Source organism: Toxotes jaculatrix, chromosome 17, assembly GCF_017976425.1.
Source record: "Toxotes jaculatrix isolate fToxJac2 chromosome 17, fToxJac2.pri, whole genome shotgun sequence".
Taxonomy (NCBI): domain Eukaryota; kingdom Metazoa; phylum Chordata; class Actinopteri; family Toxotidae; genus Toxotes; species Toxotes jaculatrix.
The window spans coordinates 3,253,922-3,278,450 of record NC_054410.1 but is presented as its reverse complement, the minus strand read 5'-3'; the positions used below and the strand labels follow the sequence as shown (position 1 = coordinate 3,278,450).

The 24,529-nt window shown below is 40.7% G+C and overlaps 1 protein-coding gene across 1 annotated transcript in view; it reads left to right on the top strand.

Annotated features, from left to right (window-relative positions):
* The window catches only part of gfra4a (GDNF family receptor alpha 4a), a 108,671-nt gene that overhangs the window by 61,541 nt on the left and 22,601 nt on the right, over window positions 1–24,529 (top strand). The window contains exons 2-3 of the mRNA XM_041060717.1: window positions 21,579–21,860; window positions 23,221–23,301. Of these exons, the coding sequence (XP_040916651.1) occupies window positions 21,579–21,860; window positions 23,221–23,301 (363 nt within the window). The remainder of the gene's footprint in view (window positions 1–21,578; window positions 21,861–23,220; window positions 23,302–24,529) is intronic.

Genomic DNA, 24,529 nt, shown 5'->3' with positions numbered 1-24,529 from the left:
AGTTGCTTCACTTACAGTACACAGTATGTGGGTGTTGCATATCGATAATAAGCACATGTGCAGTCTCTGGTTTCTCACATTCAACCACACAGTCGTGTTCTCTCTCTGGGTCTTCTTCATCTCTCTCTGCTGCATGAATAAAAAGTATGAATATCAACCAAAATACACAAATACGCCTCACTCTTTCTCTAACATGCCCTGAACATGCTCTTTGGTGATGCCTCATCACTTCACCTCCCCAGGGTGCCCTTTCATCCTGTGAGTGTGTGTCTGTGTGTCTCTGTGTGTGTGTGAGCACACTGTTACACAAACATTTGTGTACAAACATTTTTCTGAAGGTGGAAATAGTCTTATTGTTTGAGTAAATCCCAAGTGAGCAGAGCTATAGAAACAAAGCTCCTCTGAACACTTGCAACTGGAAAGCTCGAGTGACAAAGAGGGAACTTATTCTTTCAAATAGGTTTTTTTATTTTTTTTTTATTTACCACAACATTGTTGTTTATTAGCTTGTAAGGTCACCAGGTTTGCTGAAAAGCACGACTCTGGGCTAATACGGCTCTCATCATCTGCATTTACTGCATTACTGGACGTCCAGTGTGCAGGTGGAGTTGCTTTTCTGCTGTGATTTGTTGGGAATGGGGCACATCAGTATGCGGACCACCAATTTAAGGTGGAGCCATGACCACTTTTCTGGACTGCGTCCAAGACTGAGAGCAGCTTTCACGCTTACTGAACTCTTTGGGAAAACTGCGAACGGGTCAGATACGTGCGCACGTTCGGCTTTTTTCAACCGTTACACGTCTCTTGAATCCCGTCGAAAGCTCAGGGTTTTGTGAAACACGTATGAGGAAAATGAATGGATAGAGGGACTTTGGGCACTTTGGGCAGTGATGAAACAGAACCGGGACACAGAGGAGTGCAGGGGTTGTGCAGTATTTGCTGACATCACCCACTTACAGCCTCGGCATTTCCTGTGGCTCACAGGCACAGTGGGAGAGTGAAGACGGGGGACAGGGGAAGAAAAGGTGTTCACAGTGCTGCGATGCTGCTGCCTCAGCCCCCTGTGTCACTCTGAGTGTCAGTGTGATTAATGAGCCCCTGGCTCCCATGAGTCCCCTCTCACAGGGACAACACAGATCAATACACAATGAAAGCTCGTACCCTGTTCACGGCCGCTGCAGGTTCGCCTAAGACGTCAGGTGATTGAAACGTTCAGACAATAGTTCTGTGTATTATTACATCAGCACCTTGAAATAGTGGAAAGTTGAAACGGGAATTGATGTTCTTCATCTCAGGAGACAGCAGGCATATGCTCCGGATTGTTTGATATGAAACACACAGTACAGCGCTTCAGTGCATTCTTTCAAACTGAAGTGCCCTACGGCACAAGCTCGGTGTGTTCTCAAGAAAAGACAGTGGGCTCTGAAGAAGCACGTCACCATGTGATCAAGCGCTTTTCCTCTCACTGTCTCACTGCATCTTTTTAATGAACTTTTTCTTTTTCTGCTGTTGGTATCGATGCCCGTCCCTGCAAAGACAAACTATCGAAGGTCTCGCCGGGGTTTTAATTGCTTTGGCAGGAGCACAAGTACGTCTCCTGCTCAGATTTGGGACCAGTCGGGGTCGATAGCCCGTGGTCGATATTGCTTTGTGTCAAAGAGAGAGTGGGGGGTGGGGGTGACAATGTCGGTGTTTACGAGGTATTGAAAAGGGATTTTAAACGGCAGAATGATTGTTGATATTGAATATCCATGCATTCTAAATGGGGCAATTTTATTCCAGCTGTTTCAGAGACAGAAGGTGATGCCAGTTGACTTCCTGCTCGCTGTAAAAGCCTGTTTTGCTGCAGGCTACGGTCAATGGAATCTCCCTGCATCACATTTATTTTCAGCCTTTCCTGAAAACCCACAGGGGTGAAACTGATCACATTTTCTGCATACAGTTCACTGAGTATTGTTAACTGTTCCGTGCTCATACAAATTCTTGCCTCTTGCAGAGTGACAAAAGAGATTTAAGTTTCTGAACTGTGAACGCTCAGGTATTTGAAATCATCATGAAACTCAAGCAGGCTGAAAATGTATCTGTTCACGACGTCCGTGCTCGTATTTGTTCTCGCCTTGAAAAAATTCAATCCAAAGCTTCGATTTAGATTTTTTCCCGCGGCTCTTCTCTCGGTAGATGATCTCTCTGTGATTGCAGATGTGTTGTCGAGGCTGCAAACAGCTGGTTCATGCAAACTTCAAAGTTTCTTTAAGTTGCTGGGAAAGTTATGAAAACCAGCCACTGTGATAAAACTATACGAACTGCGTCTTTTCATGAACAACTTTTTTTTAATCAGGAAATCAACATATATAAATTCAGTTCGTAGAATTAACGAAGTGAAAAAAATAGTTAACACTATTTTCTGTGATGCTGTAGTGTATAAATTCATTAACACTCTTAAAGTGTCACGTGCTGCATTATCAGTAGAGTCAGAAGCTAAAAGGAATGTGAATACTGAGCGTACACTCAGAGGACGAGCAGAGACACAACATCAAATGAATACTAATGTTGATCTGTGTCTCCTAGATGTGTTGATGGCCAGCTGTTTGCTAACATGTTAACCATAGTAAGTTCATCAAGGGGGAGAAAATGTCAGTGTTGTGTTTACAACTTGTTTTGCTCTGTTTAACAAACAAAAGGAAATAAAGGAAAGTAGTAAAAGTAGTAGTATAGTAGTTGTAGTAGTTGTTTCACTGTATGAATACAATCCTATTCATACAGTGGAACCAAAACGCATTCACAAAGTAAATGAAAAGGAGAAAGTCTTAAACACTGAAGGAGTATGTACGACTTTCTAACTGTCTCTAATGGCACGTAACTGTACAATGAACATTACCTGATGTGTTTTGAAAGTCTTGAGGATAATTTGGAGGAATAAGGCATGAATCTAGAACATCCTGTTCTGCTTTTGCCTACATAAAAAAAGCACAAAGGTAATTTTAAAAAATGCCTCCCTCTGTTACAAATTGCACAGACAGTTACAGCCAAACAAAACCGTACTGACAGAGAGTCCCCAACGGCGAACGGTACACATGCCCAATCATCTGGAATGGTAGCCTCAACGACAGTGACACCGAGACACAAACCTTGCTGAAATTCCCCAACCTTGTCAATATTTCAGCAGCCGATTTATAATTATCCCAGCTACCGTTCAGGATGCCACCACAGTGCAGCTCATCCTCATTACAACCACATTACATCATGTATACCTCCGGATGACTTGAATGTCACTTTAAGGGTTGTGAGCACACACACACACAGACACACACACTTTCTGCTGAGCAATATCTGACCACAAAGTTTCTTCTGCCCACTTACATCAAAGTTACATATCCCTGAATTATATAATCCCTTTGCTTGCCCATGGGGCTCCTTTGAATAAGGCCATGGCAAAGGCTCATAGTAAAAATATTAACTTTAAGTTTTATCCAGGTCAGTGGCAGACAACATGCTTTGGGTGGGGGGCCTAAACAAACAAACAAATAAACAAATAAATATATAAACATGGAAAACATTTTTAACAGCTTTTTTTCAGTGAAGTCTTTTGGGAGCATTTTATCAGGCTTCCATAGTAACTCTCCTAAATTGAGTGCATTAAATCTGTTATTTTGCAAAGGTGCAGTGCAAAGGTTCTAATATCTTTAGCCAAAAAAAAAAAAAGCATTTTGTGAAGGTGCAAAGCCCTTTGTCTCCTTTTTTTTTTCAGAAAGTTTGCCCCGAAGTTTGCCAGTTTGTATTATTACAGAAAATGTTTTTCCAGCCTCAAAGATAAGCTCTTATGAAGAACCACTGTTCTTCATATATTTCCTGCAATAAATGGAGAACATTTGTCACAGTGAACAGTCCAATATAGTAAAGTCTTGATTTCCTTTTCATGAAACGAAACCAAATTGTTATACAGCAGCTCACTTGAGCCTCAGTGTAGCAGGATAACAGCCCTCTGAAACCTTAGTATGGTTTTATTTATGTGTTATGGAGGTAACAGAGTACTGATGCTTTATTCGCATGTGAACAGACAGTTCCTTGAGTTTTAGTAGTTATTGTGAAGTCCATTTCAAAGTCGTAATGTCTGATGTTAGATATTCAGAGAGGAAAAAAACGACCCCACAGGTCATCTGTGCAGGCAGCTTGTTACGACCCATAGTTCCATTTTGTTGTTAGACAAACCCCTAGTGGCCGTGGTGATTATGACGGGAGCAAAGGAGGAAATCAGGTGATGTAGTACTGCTGTTTCACCATTCAAACCGATAATCAGTGATTTTTTTCTTTTATCCGTGACCATTTCACAACTTTAACCACATGTTTATTGTTGTTGCCATGACAGCGAAGGCCCAGTATACCTGCCTCTGGTACGCTCCTGTGGGTTGTGTCCGAGAGTAGGGACAGGTGACCTATGAAGTAGTTTAAGTTGAGGGACTTCTTGTATTTAGACATTAAAGGTGGTAAATCCTCAATGACCTTTTATGAGTTTGTATCAGAGTTGTTGGAAAGTGCAGGAAAAATCTTCACAGGTGTTATTTTTACCTCAGCATCTGATACTGAAGCCTGACAGTAGCTGTGACAGTGGTGAGCAGGGACCTGTTTATAGACGTGTCTGGTATAAATCCAAAAACAGTTATGAGTTAAGATGCTTTTTATACAGAAACATAATGGCTTTCATTATACATTTAGTTCCTGTGGATTTATGTTTGTTCTTGTGCACTCTGTGGGACATTTCACACAATGTCTATTGGCTTAATTCTGATTTTTACAAACCAATAAATGCGGAGGATGGAGAAGGACAGGATGATCCCAGCGCCATTTTAATCGAAACTACGGACCTTTTTAAATCAGATTAACAGAATCATGCAGTCACATCTGGGCTCTCTGGGATTTCATAATCACCTTAAGTCTCTTCTTTCTGCTTACAAACTGTACAGAAGAGTTAGTGCAGGAGAGGGTGAGGGTGAGTTCAATTTTCTCGCTTCACCTCACAACCAGTGCTTGACTCATTCTGATATCCCCAAAGGAACTTTGGTATTATAAGGTTCCCGCTGACATTTAGGTCAAAACTGGTCGGGGTGGAAGGAACGAGTTACATTTACTCTCGTGCACTTGTACTTTTTTGGAGTGTTTTTATACGTAGCTAAGTTTACTCAGAGCGCATTTCAACTGACTTTCTTACGTTTACGTTTACTTGAGTAATGTGTCCACCACTGAAACTGGTTAGCTGCTATTGATAATCTGACACTGGACTTTTTAAAACCCTAATTTTTTTTTTTTTTTTTTTTAAATTTCAGTGTCTCATTTTTAATTAGTGTCTTGCTTTCCTAGTTTTTACCTTTACCGTTTATAATAGTTTGAAAAGCTGGAGTATATGTTATTTTTGGGTGGAGTTGTGGCCGGTGTCTGTTGGCAAAACACAAACAAAAAGAGGCCTAGGTTGAAAATAATGATTAAAACATGCACATGCAAAAGTTTTTTTTTTTTCCACTCTTGATAATGGCAGAACTACTCTGCATGCAGATGGGTCCTCATAATTCCAAACTCATGAATTGCTTCCATGAGGCATTTGCATACATAAACTTAAGCTGCATTCACAATAGAAAAGATAATCAAAGTTTTATCTCTTTGTGACACGCTGAAGGCTACTTTTACTGTTTAAACAGGAGGAAGTCTGCTTCTATGAGGCTTTTCATTACTGAGTTCTTTGGGTCAGATTTGGATTGCAGATTTAAAAAAGTAAGATTCCTCATGGTTTGTTCCTCTGTAATCGTTAATGAGAAGATCAGATCTGCATCACAAACAGTTAAAGTCAGACTCTGCGTTACTTTGTTAACCCAACCCAAACTGGTTGTTTAATTTCAGCCTTTTCCAGCAACTGTCGACCACCAAATAACAGATGTTTTCTCTTAAACCAGTTGTCCAATTCAAACTCCAACAGTTTATTCACTGCCCAAAATCTGTCCAGAACAAGTATTTTAAGTTCCTCTGTTAGCATTCTTGCACCTGCAAGATCAAGGCAGCTATAATCTTTATCATAACTCATATTAATACCATTCTGAGTACATAGAGTCTGGTGACCTGACATAATCCCCCCAACTTCAACCCAAACAGACGTCTAATCAGCTGCAACCTGAGAACACCTGAGTGGTGCAGGGCCTTTTAATATAGGAATAAATGTAAAGAAAGAAAAAAAACCCCCAAAAGACTTTGTAATGTGTAATCAGGTGGTAATCACTTGATTAAAAGCACGTCTGAGGTGATAATCACTTGATTAAAAGTGTTTCTGAGGTGGAAGAAACAACACTTTGCATCAAGTGGATCAGTGAATCAACCCAGATCCTGACAAACTGCAAACTTCAGCTGTGCCGTCATGCTTGAAAACACACTTGAGGTTGGCTGCACCGGTTATAGAGAAACACGTTGTTTATGTACGTCTGCTCCATTTATTCCTGGTCTGTCAGCGTTCCGCATCATACTTCCCTGAGTGAGACCTTTTCACCTCCATCACGATGTCCAGCACCTTTAATTTCACTGCATAAAACCCAAATACTTTAAAAGCAGTAGATCAGATAGAAGTGTTTCTCATCTTCATTTTATGTCCCCATATACTAAGAAGTCCCGCTGCAAAAAGACACTGTTCATGTCAGCAAACAGCCAGGGAGATCCTCCTGTGGCAAGTGCACTTTAAAAATATGCTTTCATTAAGAAATAGGAGATGTTCGAGGCTGCTGTTTTTGTGCCAGATTTCTCCTGAAATAGATTAAAAAGCTCAGTTATGGAATTATTATAGTCCCGTTACCACTGTGATTTTTAAATGAGTGGGCAAGGAGCGCACCAATATCACATATTCATTAATGTGACCAAAAAATATCACTACAAATAGCATTGCAATGATTTTATTTCCAGAAATACTGAAAATGAAAATTACTTGACAACATGTTTTGCCTTGAATTTTATTAGAGCTAATTAACATTTTATTTGTTGGAAGGCAACACTGGGCAAACACTTTCAAATTAACGTGGTTTGTGGAAATCCACAGTACAGCAGCACGTCAGTAACGATATCCAGTTTTCGGGTTATAGGATTGAAAAGTGGTTTTCTAAAATTCTATACAGTAAAGTTGATACCAGAGAAAATTAATAGGCTCATATCTAAAAAGGATCAACTCTCCTATGAAGTGCAACTTTAATAAGGCTTGGTTCCAGCAGTTAATTAAAACTACTTCACCATAACCTTAGCTGTCTTCTTCTTCCTCTTCTCTAAGAGCACATATTTGATTTGGAAATAAAACTCTTCACACACACTGAGTAAAGTAATGTGGCTCAGCCTGCTCTGCCCTGCCTGCCTCAGCAGCAGCAGCAGCAGCTCAGCACCGCCTACACACTCACATCCACGCCAAGAGAGAACCCACTTCCAATTCCTGTGCTGCGTGTCGAGTGAGTGCGGGCCAGTTTCCCTCCTGCTAGTGAATAGTTAGAGTACGTCGCTCAGTCCAGGGAAGCTGCTGCCTTTCCTGACAGAGTCTCATCATTACTGGATCCATAAGAGAGTTTTTTTTTGTCACAACATCCACAGCAAATGCTGCTTCGGCGAATATCGTTAGCACTGCTTTCAGCTGACAGCTTCGCTGTCATGTAGTTTCACGGCTGCTCTGGTGAATGTTGTTTGCAGTGTAATGGCAGCAGATTTTAAGGTGCCATCAGACTTGCGAACCGAACTCTTTCAAACAACACTGTAGTTAACCGCAGCCATTTTTTAATTAGGCTCATTTAAAGTAACACTGCAAATAAAAGTCACATTCATTTTTTTATTTATGAATTTATTTATTTTGTAAACAGTTTTAAGGATGTTGATGAGGCTGATTAACTGTCTGTGTAACGAGGCAAGAGAAGGAAACATTCCTCCACAGAGATCAGAGTAATAACAGAATATTAAAACCAGTGTATTTGTTTTTGTTTCCCTGATTTAGTGTCACATACTTAAAATGTTTACAACATTTAACAAGTGTGAGTTTTTTTTTTCTGTCCAGTGGTCAGAATGCCATTTCAAGGTCTTTTCCACCCCGGCAGCAAACGATTTGCGGGTGAAACACTGGTGCAGATGGAGGCTCTCAGCATGCTCATATGAGTCAACACAGAGAGGCTTTGCTGTGTGTTCCAGACCTGGCAGTCTACAGTAGGCACTTCAAATTGCTTCTGACACAAAGAGAGCCTAGATCGTCAGTTGTGTCTGACTTCATCTGTCTCTGCAGGTTTCGTGTATTATTCGTGTATGTGGGTTTCATTGTCTGTGTTTCAGTGAGTGTGCAGACAGAGCAGAAGGACAGACCTCTGGCTTGGGCCTGGCTTGTATTAGGTCAACTTGCCCCTGTCACAGTGTCCCTCTTCCTCATTAAAAAGATGCCTCTGGCTCCGAACTCATGACCAGAGAGCCAGACTGAGAAAGCTGTCCTCGAAGTGACAGGGACCACATTAATACTGCGATGCCCTCCGCTCGCTTGGCCATATTAGCAGGAGAACACTGACATAAGCAGCACCAGCAGTGGCAAAAGAACAGAGTGAAAAATGGCCAAAATTCAATTTCAAAGTCACTCTTGCACAGCGACATCAAACTCAGCCAAAGCACGAAGTTATTCCATTGGACGTAGCCAAGAGATTCAAAACGATAATTTGCTCATGCAGAATGATATTGCAGCGAAAGTGTGACAGAGCATAAGTTAGCTGGAGAGAGATAGAAAGAGACAGGGGCGAATCTGTCAATACACATTATCATTTCATCCTGATCTCATATGGAGCATAACGCTCTCCTAACTGAGATAAGGGGACGCCGAAAACCATCGGTGCGTCTTCTAATCTGCTGCCTTACATAATGAAACATCAACTCACCTCCTCGCTCATCACGGGTCATTTCCCGAGAAGTATGTGACCGCAGAGCTTTGCCAAGCACTATCATCAAAGTCCTGTCTATTTTTATCTTTTGGGATGACGCCGTTAATTAGCATGCATCCACGATCAGTAATTAATGTGGAGTAGATTCTTGGCCAGTGAGGGCATCTACAGCGGAGAACAAAAACGATAACATAACTCAGTAATGACGCCGCCTTTACGAAGGCTTGAAACCATCTCGCTGAACAAAGAGCTCCATTTGCCACTTTCAAGGTTAGTTTTTCACTCTCTCTGAAAAGTTTGTTCTCCCTGTTTCTAATTGTGTGCTGACCTGTGCCCTCCAGGTTAAAACATACATTTGGAGAGCTCTTTGTAAAAGTTATAATTGGGGGTCGGTGATGCATTCACAGCCCAGACTTGCAATCAGTGTGTCCTCAGCCCATCACCTTATCTGACCCGGGCACATGCACAAGCAGAGGCAGACCTACTTTTTACAAAACAGACTAGAAAGCTCAACACGGGCAGACATATCTAATGTGATTCCTTTTTTCAGTATTGAAAACAACAATTACTGTGAAGGAATTACTGTGAAGGATTACAGTTTAAAATTCAGTGATTGCATTAGTTATTAATCCTGGTAGTATTGAATTACTTTGACACTTGTGGCGTCAGTATGTTTGTTTCTGTACTGGTCCGGCACATGTTAGCTTGGCACAGGAGCTGCAGGTGGAGGGGAAGGAGCTACTTTAGCCCAAAAAATCGAAGGATATTATACCTCAAATATTATTTACATGGATTGTCTGCTTAGCCGGCTTCTTAATGTTAGCCTGGGGTAAACTTGCATTGCAGGAGTGAGCAGGGTTTTGTTCAGAGTTGGAGGGTTTCTGAACCTTTACACTGAGGATGGGATTCTTGGATTAAGGCTGATGGTATGTGAATATGTTCAGACTGTACTGTAGGGCGGCTGCTTGTTATACTGCAGTATCTTCACGTGTTGAACATGTTGATGAGTGCCGGGCCAGCAACCTGCCGCTGGTGTGTTACTGTGTGAATGAGAGGGATAATAAAGTTCCATTCAAAATCCCTGTTAGTGTAATCCACTTACAATTTTACACTCCATTCATAAATTAGAAAAAAAACTGAGGATGTAATGTAAAGTGAGTAATGTAACTAATTACCTTTGCTGATGAGTAATGTAATGTAATTTTTATTTGAATCACTACATTTAATGAAAACCAGTAACTTGCCCAGCACTGTTGATATGTCCAGTCAAACAGTGTGTTCCACATTCAGCACCATGGACAGAGCAACAGCTGAGGAGAACCATCAGTACATATCAATATCCAATAATCTATACAGTCAGTTTTCTCTGATTGAGCATGTGTCAAATTATTATTGTCCTGACAGCGTTGTCTTTACTGCTGAGCCTGTGAGGTTCTAATAGATTTGAAGTGATTTCAGTTTTTTTAATCTAACCAAACACTGAGGAGCGACACTTCCTGCTGACACATCCATCCTCCTCATTTAGGGCTGCAACAAATAATCACACTCATTACTGCTTAATCTGCCAATTGTTTTCTTGTACAGTCAATCAGTCATTTAGTCTATGAAATGTTAAACAATAGTGAAAACGTGCCATTTACTATTTCGGCCATGGTCACGTCCTCACTTTGCTGTTTTTGTTCGACAGTTCACAACTAAAAGATATTTAATTTACTGCCATATATGACCAAGAAAAGAAGCAAATACTCAAATTTGAGACTGAAATGATTAGCTGATTAGCAAACTAGTTGCCAATTAATTTGCTGTTGATCAGCCAGTCGATTGATCGGCTAATTGCTGCAGCTTCAATATTATTTGTTAGGAATAGTAGACATATTAAGAAATATGTCAGATTTGCCTCTTTGTCACTCAAGTGTTCAGAGGAGCTTTGTTTCTATAGCTCTGCTCACTTGGGATTAACTCAAACAATAAGGTTATTTGCGCCTTCAGAAAAATGTTTGTACACAAATGTTTGCGTACAAGTGTGCGTGCACACAAGTACTGTAAACAGACAAACACGAAGAGATGAAACTGAAACCAAGACGAGCACTTTTGCGGTTAAATAATGTCATTGTCAACCAACGCTAATAACACAGGCAGCAAGAAACTCTAGAACACACACACACACACACACACACACACACAAACACACAGCTCTTTCTCTCTCAGCCACACACAAAGGAATACACAAACACACTCACAGCATGAAAGGGCACCCTGGGGAGGTGAAGTGATGAGGCATCACCAAAGAGCATGTTCAGGGCATGTTAGAGAAAGAGTGAGGCGTATTTGTGTATTTTTATTCATGCAGCAGAAAGAGACGAAGCAAAATGAGAACATGATTGTGTGGTTGAATGTGAGAAACCAGAGACTACACATGTGCTTATTATCGATATGCAATACCCACATAGTGTGTACTGTAAGTGGAGAAACTAGCTGCGCAGATGTGTTTGGTGTCCGTGTGTATTCATACCTGCATGTGTACTCATAAGAGAAAGGACAGGGGACAGGAGATTCTGGGATGTGTATTTCGAAAGAGAGAGGAAAATATTAGGAACTCAATTCCTAAATTTAGGGATAAGGACAGTGAGAGAAGAACAATGCAACAGAATAAAAATATCATCAGAGTAGTATGTCGGAGCCTTATGCCAGAAAACAACGATAGAAACCAGTGAGATTCGCCAAATTCCAGAAGGAGCAAATGTTACAGGAGGGAAGCATGAAGAGGTGGAAGCAAGGGAGAGAAACAACACCAGCAGGGTGCACACTGGTACCTCTGCTCATGGATTACCATCCATATTTAGTATTTTTAGACTGACTGGTGAACCAAATCCACAGTACAAAGCATCTGTTTGTATTTTGGGGCAGTGGTGTCCCAGTTCACTTTCTTTGAAGCCTATGTCATTGGTGTTGATAAGGTCAGGAGGTGTTTGGAGATTTTTATTGTGGAAACCCAAGAACTGTTGTCCTTTGGTTACAACACGCTGTAGCCTTGAATGTGGGTGGTTGTGTGAGTCCCGGTCGGGGGCAGTGGCGTTGGTTTTATATTGAAATGCGATGGGGAGAAGAGCTCTGAGCTGGAAAGCAAAAGCCTGAATTTGCTGGTTCATCGTACTTTCCACGCTCACCCATTTAACAAGCTCATGATCTGTTTGTCACAGGAGCCAAAAGAGAAAGATCATGGCGTAAGATTTCTCTGTCGGGCGGCAGGCCTCAAGAGCTGACCTGCTGCTCCATCACACTGAGTGAAGCCACTTGAGGTGGCTTGGGTACTTGGAGAAAATATCCCCGGGGCCTCCTCCTTTTAGCCGTGTTCCAGGCATGAGACACAGGAGGAGATCACTGGGCAGACCCAGGGCCCACTGGTGTGATTACATCTCCCAGCAAGAAGTGTATTTGGATCCCATAGGGGAATCTAGAGGATGTGTGGGCTGCTCAGTTTGCCCTACTGTCAAACAAGCCCTGAGCTGGAGCGATGGATGGGCGCACAGGCTGACTGTGTATTATTCTTTGACTGGTTTTGAGACTGAGCATAATGTTAAAGGTAATAATTATTCATGGACAATATTTACTCACACAAGTGAAGGTAAATGTCAGCTCACTGTGTTTTTTTTTTCAGTCCCAGTAGTGTTGCCTGTAGTTTACATTTTAGCCGATGCTCTTATCCACAGGCTCGCAGTGAGAATGAGGTTCAGTTCCAACATCCCAGACATTACAAGCAACCAACAGCAAAGGCTGCAAGTGCCAAATCCACTGTGCTCAAACAAGAGCAAGAATTTTAAAGGTCAGAATGACAGCACCCAGACAATAGATGAAACAAATAGCCTTGTTTCCCCATATTGTTCTTTAACTGAGAAAATTGGCAACAATTACATCTGGACTGACATTTGGCTCTTTTATCAAGTCTCTGGATTTACTGGCACAAAAAAAAAAAAAAAAAAAAAAAAATGCCCAATTCGAGAAAACATCTTCTCCCCAGTCTCTCTCCTCCCAACACAGCATTTTACTCACAAACTGATGACATTTCAAGTGTGTTTTTCTACCAGCGTCGTCGTCCACCACCGTTATTAACTGCCTTTTTTGTCCCGGTCCATCTCAACATTGACAAATAAGAGATGTAAACACCTGTTCTGTCTTGTGAGCCTGAGCGGCACATTAATACAACTAAAGACGGGAATAACATAATGAGAGCAAGGGATAATAGGATGTCTTGTTGACAACCAGTTGTTCTGTGGTCAGGATCATTGTCATCTTGTACGACACCCTCCTCTTGCTTCTTGGCATGGTACAACAGGGTGCAGCTGGCAGGGTGGACGTGGTTCAGTATGCTGTCAGCTATGTCCTCTAATGGGCTCTGTGACCATGTTTTTAGGAAAGACAACTTGTTCAGGGCCAGGTGGATCTCACTGATGTGAATGAGCTGCGATTAATTCCTCGGTTCACGCAGTAATATAATGCTGGACACAGGTTTTTGTTGTTGTGTCATTTGTTTCTTTGATTTTTAAAGATTATTTTTTTGGTCTTCTTGTTTTTATTTGACAGTTGACAGTGTAGAGGCAGACGGGAAACGTGGGAGACACGTAACGAAAGGTCCCCGACCAGAAGTGAACCAGGGAGGCTTAACCTTAAAGGCAGTTCCACATTATCAGATCTATACTTAAATACTTTCTTGGCAAGCATGAAGACAGGTTCAAGGAGAAACAGCCATCCTGACTCGGTAATGAAATCCACCTAAAATCTAATCCAAGATTTGGTATCTCACAATATTGTAAGTCAAAAAATAAGAGTGTACTTCAGTCATTACGTTGTCTATGTCCGTTTTTGTGCAATTTAATTTTGGAACTAGGAACAGAACAATATACATCACACACAAACACATCAATATAGCCTCAGTCCTCAAAACATCAAGCTTTATGTTCTACAGACTCAAACTGAGTCTCTGTACTCAAACTATAGCTACTGTATCCACCTCGTCATCCTGTGTGTGTTTGTAGATACTTTGTGTTTCCATAAACGTCTGTGTTTGGACTTACAACAAAAGGCTGAGTCCTGATTTAAAATCCTGAAGGAATTGGGAACAAAGGAGTTGTTGAAGTTGTTCTTTCTACAGTTTGAGAGTCTAAACTGCTTCCCTGATGTTAGAGGCTGGCCGTCGCGGCAGACACGCTACGGATCCAGGATGATGTTGTTCACCAGTCTCACAGCTCTTTTGAAAAGGGCTCCGTTCACTGCCCTCTCCAGTGGCTTCCCAGCTTCTTTGGAATAAAATTTCATTTGCTTCAAGTTGCAGTTCTTCAGCTCAACAGAAAGAAGTGACCCACACTAGAACTTCAGCCATGTACAGAGAATGACAAGGGTGTCACAGCTATTCTTTATCCTCCTCCTTGGCTAAATAGCTTGTCACATTCAGTTTACTATTGCACCATAGAGCTTTTCATGCCTCTGTGGAAATATCGGTCAGCTCACCTTTCATTTAGCTCAGAGCATTCAGTTTGGACGTTTGGAAGCTGTAAAGTTCATGTGATGAAATTATTTAATTTGGAGAAAGAAGAGGAAGCAGAAACAAACACTTCCTAGAGCAAAATTGTCCTGGGAGCCCACAACATTTCACATAAATGTGCAGTCACAAGCAGGCGGGGAAACGGCAGAGGAAACACTCATATTCCTTTATTTAGATAAAAGTATCAGCATTATGAAAGTGGCTGTATTCCACTGCAAGAGAAAGTCAGCACTCAGGTTCATTCAGATCACTGTAAACGAGCGAGAAAAAGTTGTCAGTATAAATTACTAATAAATCAAAAGTAGCGTACAGAGCACAGTTTAGTTTCGCTGACTCATATCTAATATCTTGGGGATTTTCGTGTTTCCAAATCAGTTGAAAATGAAAAAGAAATGTGAAAATGGATGAAAGGAATAAAATAAAGACAGGAAGATAGAACAGATAAAAAAATCAGAGAAAGAGAGAAAGTTGTACAGATTTAGTAAATTCTCTAGAGCTCTTTAAATATTGTCTAAAAATCATGATGCTTTTACCTGATAAAATCTATAATTATCTCATGAGACAAATGAAGTGGAGTAAAAAGTAGCAGACAAAATAAACCTCAACTCAACATCCCCTTACTCACTTCCACTGGAGCTTTTGACTGTATCACATTGTCCTCCTCATCGAGAGGGGCTGAAAATGTTCAAACTTTCATATAGTAAATTAACGGTACAACATTTCTCACCAGGAAAAGGTGAAAATTTCCAAAAGACAGAAATTCAAAGTCTCAGTATTTCTAATTTGTACAAAGTACAGTTTTTAAGTAAAAGTATTTGGTTTTCTGTTTCCATTTGCTTTCTTTTATTATACTTTCATGCAGTAATTTATATTTATAAGGTGTCTTCATTATCATAATATCCAATTTAGGCACTGCAGAGCCACAGATGAAGTCTTGAGCCTTTGTCTTTTATTTCTTTTTTCAAATACTGATCCACAGTCGTAATCTAATTTCATTATAACAGTCATTTCATTTCCCTATCATATCATTCACACCACTGAGGTGCTCAGTCTCAAATCAATTTATTATTATTTCGCACAACATAAATGTGTCTGCAAAAAGTACAGACATCAGAAGAGTAAAGTTATTTTCTCACGGGCAAATGGGTTTTTGAAATTGTAAAAATTGTTTTTCGATGAGCTTTCGGGCCTCGGAGATGTACGTGCACACACGCGCTTTCATTTCTAAGAAGACAAAGAAGAATGTCCAAATTGCAGTTGCGTGGTCTTTCTGGAACAGCTGTGGAATGATATTGACTTTCTTTGGGATGGATTAGTCACTGAGGAATCTGGGAAGGAAATTAGCATTCTGCATCACGGCCGGAGTGGTCTCTTGGTTCTCCTTTAAATTGCATCATGTTTTGCTGAATCAATGATACAGAGCAAAAGGACCCTGTCGCAGCATATTTGGAGGACCAATTATTGTCCAAAGTCTTGCTGCAAACTAAATTTATGGTAATGTGTCTAAATTGTTTTTTTTTTGTTTTTTCACTTCTGTGTGTATGAGTGGATTTACATGTGCATGTTTGTTCTCCCACACTGACGCGTGTGTTTGTGCGTGTGTGTGTATGTGTGTGTGTGCGTGTGCATTTATGGGAAGAATATTGCTTTTTTGTTTTGGCAACACTGCTGGGAAGGAGAGAGGGCATTATTAGTAGCTGCGAAAACAGAGACAACAGAGCAGGAGAAACCCCAGCAGACACAGTGAGTCATCTCGGTTAAAAAGTGTTCAGGGAGGCGCAGTTAGCTAATAAGGAACTGCAATATACAGTAACAAATACACGGTCCCTTGGTAGCACTGTCAAAGATTCACCAAACAATCCAAGAGCCTGTTATCTCTAATAGAATTCATCATAGTGTGTATAGCAAGTCACTCAGCCGTGCAGCGACTGATGAAGAGAAAGATTTTTGTGTGAGATCTAGAGAAAAAAATCATAAACATAAAAAAAAAAATTGAAAACAACAACACTAACAGCCCATCTACTTAAATGGAGAAAACAAACTTCTTACATCTTGGTCAGTTCAGTCAATATTGTGAACTCAGAGCTGGAACTTGGAACTGAGAGTTTAAGAGTTGCTGCAGAGACATCGACTGTAAAACTTGGCTGAAACGATTTTGTTGAATGCTGCATCGTCTCAGGAAAAGTCTCTTTAAAATCTTTGTAAAGTCAAGTTTATTTATATACCACAGTGTTACACACAATATCTCAGTCAAGTTTACAGGCCAATAACTAGAGCTGGAGCTAATGATTATTTCTTTCACTTAATCAATTCATTTTATTGCCCTGTCTGCGAGAAAATATGTTTTTATTGTACCCGTTTGCAAGAGCAGAGATTTTTTAAAAAAGAAACATGGATTAAAGGTTTTATTAACACAATGAAGAAATGTTTTTAATGAGCACAAAATACTGAACATATCTGCAAAACATTGAATCGCTCGCAAATTTAATTAATTTTCCTTCTCAGCGTCATAAAACATTAAATGTTTTCATGGCAACACAGTTACTGCTTATAGCAACTACAGCATGATAATGTCATTTATGTTTGTGTTTAGGCAACTCAAACAACTTGATTAAGTTTTAGGGAAAGCTTGTGGCCTTGGTTAAATTTAAAAAAAATCAAACAAAACCACGATCTTCCCTGAATTTAACCAAACATTTTAGCAGAGGACAATGTCCAAAAATAATAAAATATACCAATCACAGTGTCTGAGAGCCCAACATGATGTTTTCAAAGTGTTTGTTTCGTCCCACAGGCACTCCAAAACCCAAAGATATTCATTTTACAATAATATGATTTTTATTCTTTTAATTATCTTGGTTTTTTTTTTTTTTGCTTTATAAATGAATCAATAAGTCAAATATTTGTTTCAGCACTATCCTCAGCAGCAACTCCGCCATGCTCTGTAATAATAAAGAAAAAACTCATCACAAAAAGAAAGAAAAAAAACTCCAAAATGTTAAAAAAAAAAAAAAAAAAATGGAAGAAACCTTAGTTGGTAATTAAGTTTAAAAAGAAATATCCTCCCTCTTCACACAGCCGGCGGTGCATTAGGAGCTGTCTGTATGAAAAAGACATTTCAAAATAATTAAAAGAAAGTTACAATAATTCATAGAAATTAAAAACACGGGGGTTTTATATTCCAACAATGGGATTATAATAAATCCTGCGCTGGAATTCTCTCTGTAGGGAACACAACTTTAAAGATGAATGAGCAGTAAAGTTGTTACTGTTGTTTCCTGGGATATTGACTCATGTATAAAAAAAAAAAAAAAAAGCTGAGTTAAGCTTTACTGTATGCGAACACATAATTCATTTTATCATTGTCATTGATATCTCTGCTCTCCCAGTCCCGGTTTTCTCATCATCATTCATTTTATGAACCCTTTACAGTGATGAACATCAGTTATCGAGAGCTAAATCTCACTGAACTTCTTTTATGCCACGCAAGAAGAATGCAGTGCTTTCAATGGAGCAGCTCTTATAGATTTTAAAGGGAGCTTTCCCTCGTTGGCTGATAGCTTGCGGCTGATGGCAGTGACTGATGCCCGATGGCTACAGAAGAGCCTGGGTTTTAGGTGGGAGGCAGAGAGACGTGAGGAGCCACCTGATGAGATGAGCGGAGCTCGAGCTCTGTCACCATCCCTGCACTTGTTTCATTTAAGCAGAAATTACACAGAGGTCCTTATTTCATGTTTGTTGGAAGGTTTTCTCATCAATCTCACTCATTGTTGCTCCTTAGTCATTACAACTGTAAATTAACATGTTTATGTGCTTGTAGGATCCCAGCATGCTGTCAACAGAAAAATCATTTAATGCTAATTTGGACAGTCTCACAATTTGTCTGTCACAAAACACCGCAAATTCGTCTCCGCTGTTTTTGTTTTTTAGTTACGAGAGTGAGGCCCGAGCCGCCCAAGATCACAGGAATGAAAAGTGAATTCAGTTTTGTTTTGTTTTGGAGGAGAAACCCTTTTCCCTGAAAATATTTCTTTAGTTTTAGAATCTGCCCCTTGAACCATATCAGGTGTATTTGTGTGTGAGTGAAGGATGAGAGGGGAAAAAAAAAACAACAAACAGAAAAGCAGGGTAGGGGAAAGGAGAGATAAGGGGAAAGGATGACGCGAGCAAAGGAAATCAGAGAAATGGAAACAAAGAGGAAAAGAAATAAAAAAGCAGCGAGAGACAGAGAGAGGGAGAGAGAGAGAGAGAGGGAGCTCAAATGGATTATTTACCTCAGTGGGATAAACTGGGAGGCATATAGGATGGAACGAATTTGAATGACAAGAAAACTGATTTCTCCTAATTGGTTTTGACTGTCTCCCTTTGAACTGCCGGTGCGCAGCGGCTCTGTTTCCAGGCAAACAGTTATCTCTTGCAATCTGGAGTGCTGCTTAATTTCTCAGACAAATATCAAACCTCTCTCCAGACTGGATTAGTTGCAATTTAATAAGATTTGCACTGCAGCTGCTCACCAGGGGCTTTTTCTTTTGCCTTGAAGCCAAGGGAAGCCAAACCTGGCTTTAAGGTTCCTCTCTGCTCCACCTTCCATATCAGAACACCCACACACGCCACCCACGTATCTGTTCCCACCTGCAGTTCCACATGATTGCATAAGACGAGGCAAAAGAAATGACTCGAAATATGTATAAATATTGTTTCTCCTAAACCAAGTGAAGGAAACTACCACAGGGGTGAGATAATATTGTGTATTTCCAATGCAAATCTGCGTTTTGAGAGTATCTTGACATAAGGCAGGTTCCTCCGCTTTCTTCAAGGTACCACCACTCGATCCAAGAAGACTGGAGTGGAGCTGATTTGCATGGGAAACGAATGACATTATCTCACCCTGCATTTCTTTACCCCTCTCTTTGCTCTTACATTGAACATATGAGATTTTAAGACTCTTTAGTGGAATAAGTGACTTGTTGAGGAGGATATTTTCTCTGGCACAGTGAGCGGCGCGTGTCAAGACCTCAGCAAAGATGAGCTCTTCAGCTGAGTGACAGATTCTTTCTCTCAATCACATCAACATCACATCACAAACCCATAGCAACACGCCTGTTGCCTCACTGCCTGTCCCGACTTTTATTGACAGCTTTCCAATAAATCAACTGACTCCTCTGAAATATTGAGAAGTCTCCTGCTGGGGACATGGCAGTCAACCCCTTTTCCCCCACAAGCGCGGCAGGCTTCAGCTAAGGATGTAAACCTGAGTCAGGCGTGCTGTAACCCTCTCCGTTTTATCTGATCATCTCTGAAGTCACGTCACCCACAGGGGAGTTACTCTGAGTTGGAGTCAGACAGAGACGTAGAATTCTGGCAGTTTTGTCAGTCTGTCGATGGGGAATTAGCGAGCTCCTGCCTTTATTGGGATACTGCTCTCACTCCTCATCACTTGATTGAGCCGCGATGAAATCAAATTTGATTAAGATTTAATTACTGAAACAACTTGCCGTGCAGAAAGTCTGAAAGTAGTCAGTGACACAAATACTTTAGGACATAATTTCTGGAGATCTGTCATGTGTTGGATAACCAATTCTTCTAACTGTGTGTAGTTTTTAAATACCTTCTAAAATATTAAGAGAGCAGTAAACAGCAGTAATATATAAAAAAGTAAACCCTTAACATGCAGTTAAGAAGCTTTAATCTGATTCCACCGTTTCTTTATTCATTGTGGCCGTATGGTGTTTACACTGGGTGAAATATTCAAACCTAAATGTGTTTTATCCCAAACTAGACACATGGATCGATTAAAAACCACTACATCATTTTTAGGAGTGAGTCTACGAGCTTATAGACAGCTGGGAATATACTAGCATTTTCTGTCTTTAGGGGCATGAAGCTTGCATCTCATTAGTGCCACATGAAACAAGACAGCAGTAAACACGCTGTACCCTCACCCCCCTGCACCACCACCACCACCAGTGATGCAGCCCCTCTCTGGGCCAATCTGTAACAAATATGACACTTTGTTTTGACTGCGGCTGAAACACTTCAGTGTAATTCTGAACGCGTCAGGATGAATTGGTGAGATGCATCATCCCCCCAAGTTTCATCAAAATCCAGTCAGCGGTGTCAGATGTATTCCATGTGACAACTGTATGAATTCATGAATAATCTCGCACCACCCTCGGGTTTATGAATGTAATTTTAAAATGCTGGAATACAGTAGTGAGATGCTTCGTTGACCTAGTCTGATCTCTTCTGACAAGGGATGTAAAAATGTAATCCACTTATTAAATTCAAGTTAGATTATTTTATCAACAAATCAGCAGATCATAAAATCTCACACACATTCATTGTTTTGATTCATTAAAGTCAGCCTGTGCTGCCACAGTTTGACCAGTCCTGTTTTCATCTGTCTGTTGTGAGTCCCTTAAATTTATGCAAGTGCACTACTTACAATTAGTTTTGAAATAGCTATAATAGGCAAGAACTGATTCAGTTAACTTATTAAACAAATGCCAGCCTGAAACTAAGGTGCAGAGATCAAACTGTCAGGACACACTGGCCTCACACAGCCACTCAGTGGCCTGCGTGCTACTGATACACGAGGGACAGACAATTAACAGAAACATAGGCTGTGCTTTGTAGTTTGTGTGTTTTTTTTTCCTGTTATATGCATTTAGATCTTAATTGATGAAGCTGTTCCCCTAAATACAAATCAGTGAATCATAGTCATTTGAAGTAGCTTCCCCTCCAGCATAATGTTGAAAACCCCAGATTCATCAACGATTAGGCAAAGTCAAAACATGCTTTCTGGGTCACTGTAGCCAAAGTTTTCTAAGCTCAAATTGGCCAATATGGTTATAAATAAATGGGAAAAGAAGCCATCACCATTCACAATTTTATGTTTCCACTCATTTCCTTTGTTTCTTAAACTTAAACTCCAAACTATTTATTTCATTTTGATTATTTTTTGGTTGTTTGTTTATTCGGGGTTCAGTACACTGACATTTTTCCCAAACTGTGGCTTCATGTTTATGTTAACAAGTGCACAGACAAGTAATCCACAGACCAGTTCTCATCACGGGGGACCACAGCATGACACTGACCTATCCTCTGTCTGTCTCGTCTTGCAGGAGTCCCACGTATGGCTCTCTCTGTTGGCGGGAGGGACTGCCTGCGAGCCGGAGACACCTGCTCCAGCGACGACACCTGTAGCCCGCGACTGCGCACCCTCAGGCAGTGTGTGGCAGGGGACGGCAGTGTGAAGCTGGGGCCGGGGGCACGAAACCAGTGTGAGAACGCCATGACGGCGCTGCTGTCCACCCCTCTGCACGGCTGCCAATGTAAACGAGGCATGAAGAAGGAGAAGAACTGCCTGAGCATCTATTGGAGTCTGCACCAGTCTGTGCTGCACGGTGAGACTGGCATTAACCCACAGAATCTAACGGTTCTCTGCCCAGGAGGTGGGCGGGAGTGGGTACAGGATCTTATTGGGATTATCAAGTTCATGCCACCCATTTAGGTGTCCACCCTCAGACAGCTCAGCAGACATGAAACAAGTGATTCTTGTGTCGGAAATAGTTCAAAGTGATGCTCTGATTCCTTTTGTTTCACCCACGCTCGTTGTATTTTATCACTTTTGTGCTTATTTCAAATGCTTTGTACTGTCATTGTCATTTCCTGCATTTAGCCCCATTATTTTTGGTACAGTTACATTCAAATTTGGCCATTTAGCATTTACCTTTATATTCAGATCAGCTGAGAACTAGGGCAGCAGTAGAACAAGGTTGACAATATCCTGCAAGTCAAATGCAAATGTGAAATACATCACATAGATACAGGAAACTAATAAAACAAACAGTAAAGCTCAAAGTACATACAAATATTCCTGAGGTACAAAACATACACAAGGTGAGACTTTGGTGCAGTGAACGAGCTGCGTTGATGAACTCATACACGCTGAAGTTTAGACAAAGATTACGTGGCAGCTCCTTCAGTAACCTCATGCTGATTTGAGAACCTACATATTAAAGTGTTGATTGCCAGACTTCTATAACTGAAAGTGCTGCTTAACCTCGTATTACCTGCTTTTGTTGATGTGTTTATAATTATAGTTCATTTACTTCAGAGTTTAACTTCTTTTCCATAAAGTTGAGGATGGAATACCAACTGGGCAAAACGGGCAGCTACCCAGGGGCCCCGGCACCTTAGGGCCCCAGAAGTCCCAGGTTCACGGCATATATGTTGTTTATGTTAACTAGATTGATTACGAGTAAAATCTAAACTTCCACAGGTCCTGCAGAAATAGGTACTTTAGTGTGTTTGTTAATTCAGTTTATATTGTGCTCACATGGTTGTACATTTGTTGTTGTGTGGTTGTTTATTAAAATTACCACAAATGAACTGACACAAACAAAGACACAGGGACAGGTAGGATTAGTCCAATGTCTTTTGAATGTATGTTATCCTGTGTTAAAGGGACCATGTGCAATAGTAAACACAAATATTGCTTTCAGAGAACTTTATTTGTCCCTGGGGGGCAGTTTAATTTAATTTAAAGTATTTTGGTAAATTGGATTTTCATTGTATTAGTTGGTCTCTGGTCATCTTGTCTAGTTTGTCTGATCTATATTACTTTGTATGTAACTGTCATATATTGAGTGTTAGTCTTTGGACACAAAAAATACAAATTCAGTAGTTGAAAAAGAAGGAGGGAACAACATTATCTGGGCTGTCATGACAACAGGAACCAACCTCTCTCCTCTGTGTTGGCAGGACTCAGCCTGGTGGAGAGCTACCCATATGAACCGGAGGAGAGGGGCTCCGACTACGTCCGTCTGGCCTCCATTGCTGCAGGTGACTGGGCAGGCTTCCACTGCTACAAGTGTTTCTCTGCTGCTACCTTCACTTACTCCTATTTAGACAGTCAAAAGCATCTATTTTTCACTAAAGCACTCTAAGTGTATCCCAGTCAAATTATATGTCAAAGAAAGAGCAAATCGAGATGTTATTCTGCATCATTCTGACAGAGCAGACAGGTGGATGTGCAGGTGGGTTTGCAGAGTGTTTGATGAGCAACAGCCCACACTTTGCTTCTGTCTTGCCTCTGAGCCTGTGGGCAAGCCGCAGGGCTGGTATGTGCTGCTGTTAGCCCCCGAGGCACAGATTAATTACCTATTTATTTTAATGCAGCTGGAAACAACAAAACTAGAGGAGGTGGGAGGGGGGAGTCACGGTAATGGGTGAGATGTAGAAAGAGACAGAGGAAGTGAGAGAAAGAAAATGGAAGAGAGGCAGAGCTGGTTTGTTTACTCAACACTACGCTTTTCCTTTTGGAGTTTGGGAAAGAGAGAGGCTGCACACAAATGAAGACTCACATTTGTTTCCACTGGAGAGAACAGAAAGTCAAGTGTTCTGTTTTCTCCAACAGTGAATGTGCTCTGGATGACTGAAGCTGAGACGGAGTCCATGAAACTTAAATAATATCTTTAGTGAGGTGGTTAGAATGGAAGGCATTCATACATGTCTTACTGTATAATGATAAATGTTTTATGAGTATAAAGGTTTGAACAGTGGACAATGGCAGTTCAAAGGGAGGATACGGCTTCATTTGAACATTCAAATACAGACACAACTACAAACATAAAGCAGCCTGACCAGTGTGGGAAAACAAAATCTTCCTTCTGCTGCTGATTTGACTTCTCACTGGTGAATGGTGTTCTATTTATTACTTATTTTTATTTAAATTGAAGTTGATAAAACGCTGGCATCTAAATGACTGTAGAGATGGTACTCTTTTCTACTGCACTCCCACTGATTTGGGCCAAAAATGGCTGGAGTATTTTTACATTAAAAAAAAAAAACATAAAATAAAGGTTTTAATTTGGGTTCAGTCGGATGTTTCTCTACATTTAGAAACCTGGGTTTTAGAGGAAAGATGGCGTAGGAGAGGGTCTCTATTTAATGCAGACCAAAAAAAGCACAACAGTACATACAGGCGTACCTCTCCTGTATATACACGCTATAACATAAGCAGACATATACTCCCCCACAGCAGAGCCACTGTACATTACAGCTCCTCTCA